At 41.8% G+C, this 2,663-nt stretch overlaps 1 protein-coding gene across 1 annotated transcript; it reads right to left on the bottom strand.

The window, feature by feature from the left end:
• Window positions 1-1,247: 1,247 nt before the first annotated feature.
• LOC149212608 (U-box domain-containing protein 44-like) lies at window positions 1,248-1,967 on the bottom strand. Its single transcript, XM_089388748.1, has 2 exons — window positions 1,706-1,967; window positions 1,248-1,420 (listed from the first exon to the last, which is right to left on the bottom strand). Exons 1-2 carry the CDS (start codon window positions 1,965-1,967, stop codon window positions 1,248-1,250), a joined length of 435 nt encoding a protein of 144 aa, XP_089244874.1.
• Between the last annotated feature and the right edge of the window lie 696 nt (window positions 1,968-2,663).

The raw sequence follows: 2,663 nt of genomic DNA, 5'->3' as shown, positions 1-2,663 counted from the left end.
TTGAACCATAAGCTTCATTCAATCTCATAAAAACTAACTCAGCAAACTTGTAATTTCGAATTTCATGGTAAAGCAATGAACTAAAGTGCTGAAACAAAAAGAAATTAACATTACAACACAGAGGAGGTCTGTTGCTCTCTTAAAAACTCAGAATTGGATCAAAAGCTGTCTGTCTTTATTGAATAATCATGAATCTAATGACATGCCAAAACTGGCTTACAAGGAGCAAAAACTGAGCTACAACATGACTAACCAAATTGACTAACTAGCTAACCCCAAATTGACTAACTAGCTACACAAAATGACTACCCACTAGCTAACCAAAATGAGGCCCCAAGCCTTCTTATTTATACAATTTGAGGACCCAACAGTCCTCCTAAAAGTTAGGGACTTGGCTGCCCAAGACTTGTAGTTAACAGCAGTCCAACTTGACTTGCTTGGCTGCCCTTGAGCTGATTGATTCGGTGGCCCTTGAACTCCGATCCGATGGTGGAGAATTCGAGGTAATGGCCCATAAATGAGGGGGACACCTTCCTACAAGTCCTCTAGCTTGTTCTCCCACGAATTTGGCTGCCAAGTGCTCATTAAGACCTTCCATTTTGTCTCCAAGTTGACCAAAAAGGCTACACAAAGCACCCATTAGACTTGTTGGCATAATGACTAACCAAATTCACTCTATTAACATAAAAATAATAAAAAACATGCAATAAACAAATGAGAGTGGTGGACTAAGCCAAATTAGGAGGTTGAATGAGCCCAAATAATTGTACATTTTTGGGGCTCATCATCACCCCCCTACTGAAAGTGTTGCTCATCCTCTGAGCAACCAAATCTCTCCCCTTGTCTTTGATGGCCCTAGTGGCTTCCTTGGCTAGCATCTCGGGCGATTTCTCCTTTGGCTTCCCTCTTTTCAAACTTTCCTGTAGAAACTGTTCGCTGGCTTCCTGTAGAAACAGTCTGCTAGCTTCCTGTAGAAACCAATTTTCTCTGGTTTTGCGTGCTTGGCTGGGGGTGCCTTCTCCTTGAACTCTGCTGCCTGAAAGCTGACGAATCCAACATGAATGGCAAGTCTAATGTATTATAAAAGCACACAAGTACAATGAGCTGCCCGAGAATAGATAGTGCATGCCAAATCTGGATGGGAAAGAGTGTTTCCAGGCCTTTAACTGAATCGAATGGCATTCTTAATCTTGGATTTGAACTCTACTAAGAATTGATAACAGAAGCAGAACAGAACATAAGATAGATCAAGTTGTCCTTGCCTCAACAGCCGCTGGTACACAACAAATGGCATGGAATGCTCGAACAATGCTTCCATGTATTGAAGGTGGTGTCCAATTTATTAAAGATAATAGCTGGTATATGATCTCATCAGATCCCAATAATGCAGCTGTTGTGTCATTTGTTCTTTGGGGCAATGCTGTAGACATAGCAAGGTTTGCATAGGTATTAGCAGCTTTTTCTCTCAAAGCAAATATAGTTGACAGTGGTGTGCATAGAAGGTCCAAGATGGGTCAGACCACCCCATCTTTGATCATTTGTAACGCATTCTCAGGTAAACTTGAAAGATTTTGAAGTGCCCCAATGGCTGCTAATTTTGACTTCAAATTAACATTTGAAATCATTTCAAGAAGTGGAAATACAACTCCCTCTTTGAGCAATGCAGCGTTGTTTTCATCTGTTAAACCTATCTCTCACAACTTACTTGCTATAACAATCTTCATTGTGTCAGACCCTTCTCTCAGGTTCTGTATCAAGGGCTTGAAATAGTTCGCCTGTGCCATTTGCACTACATTATGCTCACTGTATGGGAGATTCTCCAGAACTTCGTTTGCATCCTTAGCAGCTTTAGGATTGTCACTATTTGACATTGTTACAAGGAGGAGGATACAACCTTGTACCTTGCCAATCTGTTCACACACAGCCATATCCTTTGAAAGCTCTAAAAGCAATTCCACGGCTTTCATACCCTCTGCAATATCACGTGCAAGTGAACGAACAATAAAATAGCATGATCCACCTCAGCTATTTTCACCTTTCTTCAAGCTCCAAACTTGATGAAGAGAAACTCAGGCTTCTCTGCTCTGCTGCACTTTCCTGTAGAAGACCCCACCCGTTTCCTGTAGAACGTGATTCCGCCTTTGAGTGAGCCCGATGCACGAGTGAAATTTGAACCAGGTAGGAAACTCAGTGGAGGATGATAGGTTAAGTCGATTGTGGAAGCAGAGGACGTATACTCCGAGTTAAACATGATGCAAGTGCAAGTTGGCAACCATCTGTGAGTTTCAGCTGGGCGTTGATTAATGGTTGCGTGATTTGTGGTGAAGGAGTGCAGTGGCCAAGCGTGCGTGGCTTTTTAGAACTGCAGTAATGTTATGATGAATTGTTGTTGTTAACTATTTGTTCTCTACTTGTATTCAATTCCATTAGTTGCACTAGAGTTTAGAATATCCCCAACTGACTGTGTTTTGTTTTTGAACTTCACGTGAATGGCTGATCCATGCATGCGTGATTTTTGCCTTGCTGAGTGCAATTGAACGTGGCTCCCTTCTTGGCTAAATCCACTCATCTCATTCATTCATGCGTTGCTTTAGATTAGATCTATGCAAACAGATGAACAAGGTTTAGTCACGTACCTGAAATCAAACGGCCGCTTGTGAAGC

This window comes from Pinus tabuliformis, chromosome 1_1 (assembly GCF_031772625.1).
Source record: "Pinus tabuliformis cultivar Carrire ecotype Pingquan chromosome 1_1, CPIR1, whole genome shotgun sequence".
Classification (NCBI taxonomy): Eukaryota; Viridiplantae; Streptophyta; class Pinopsida; order Pinales; family Pinaceae; genus Pinus; species Pinus tabuliformis.
Note: the sequence above shows the minus strand (reverse complement) of the source record. Positions and strands in the feature narration are given on the sequence as shown.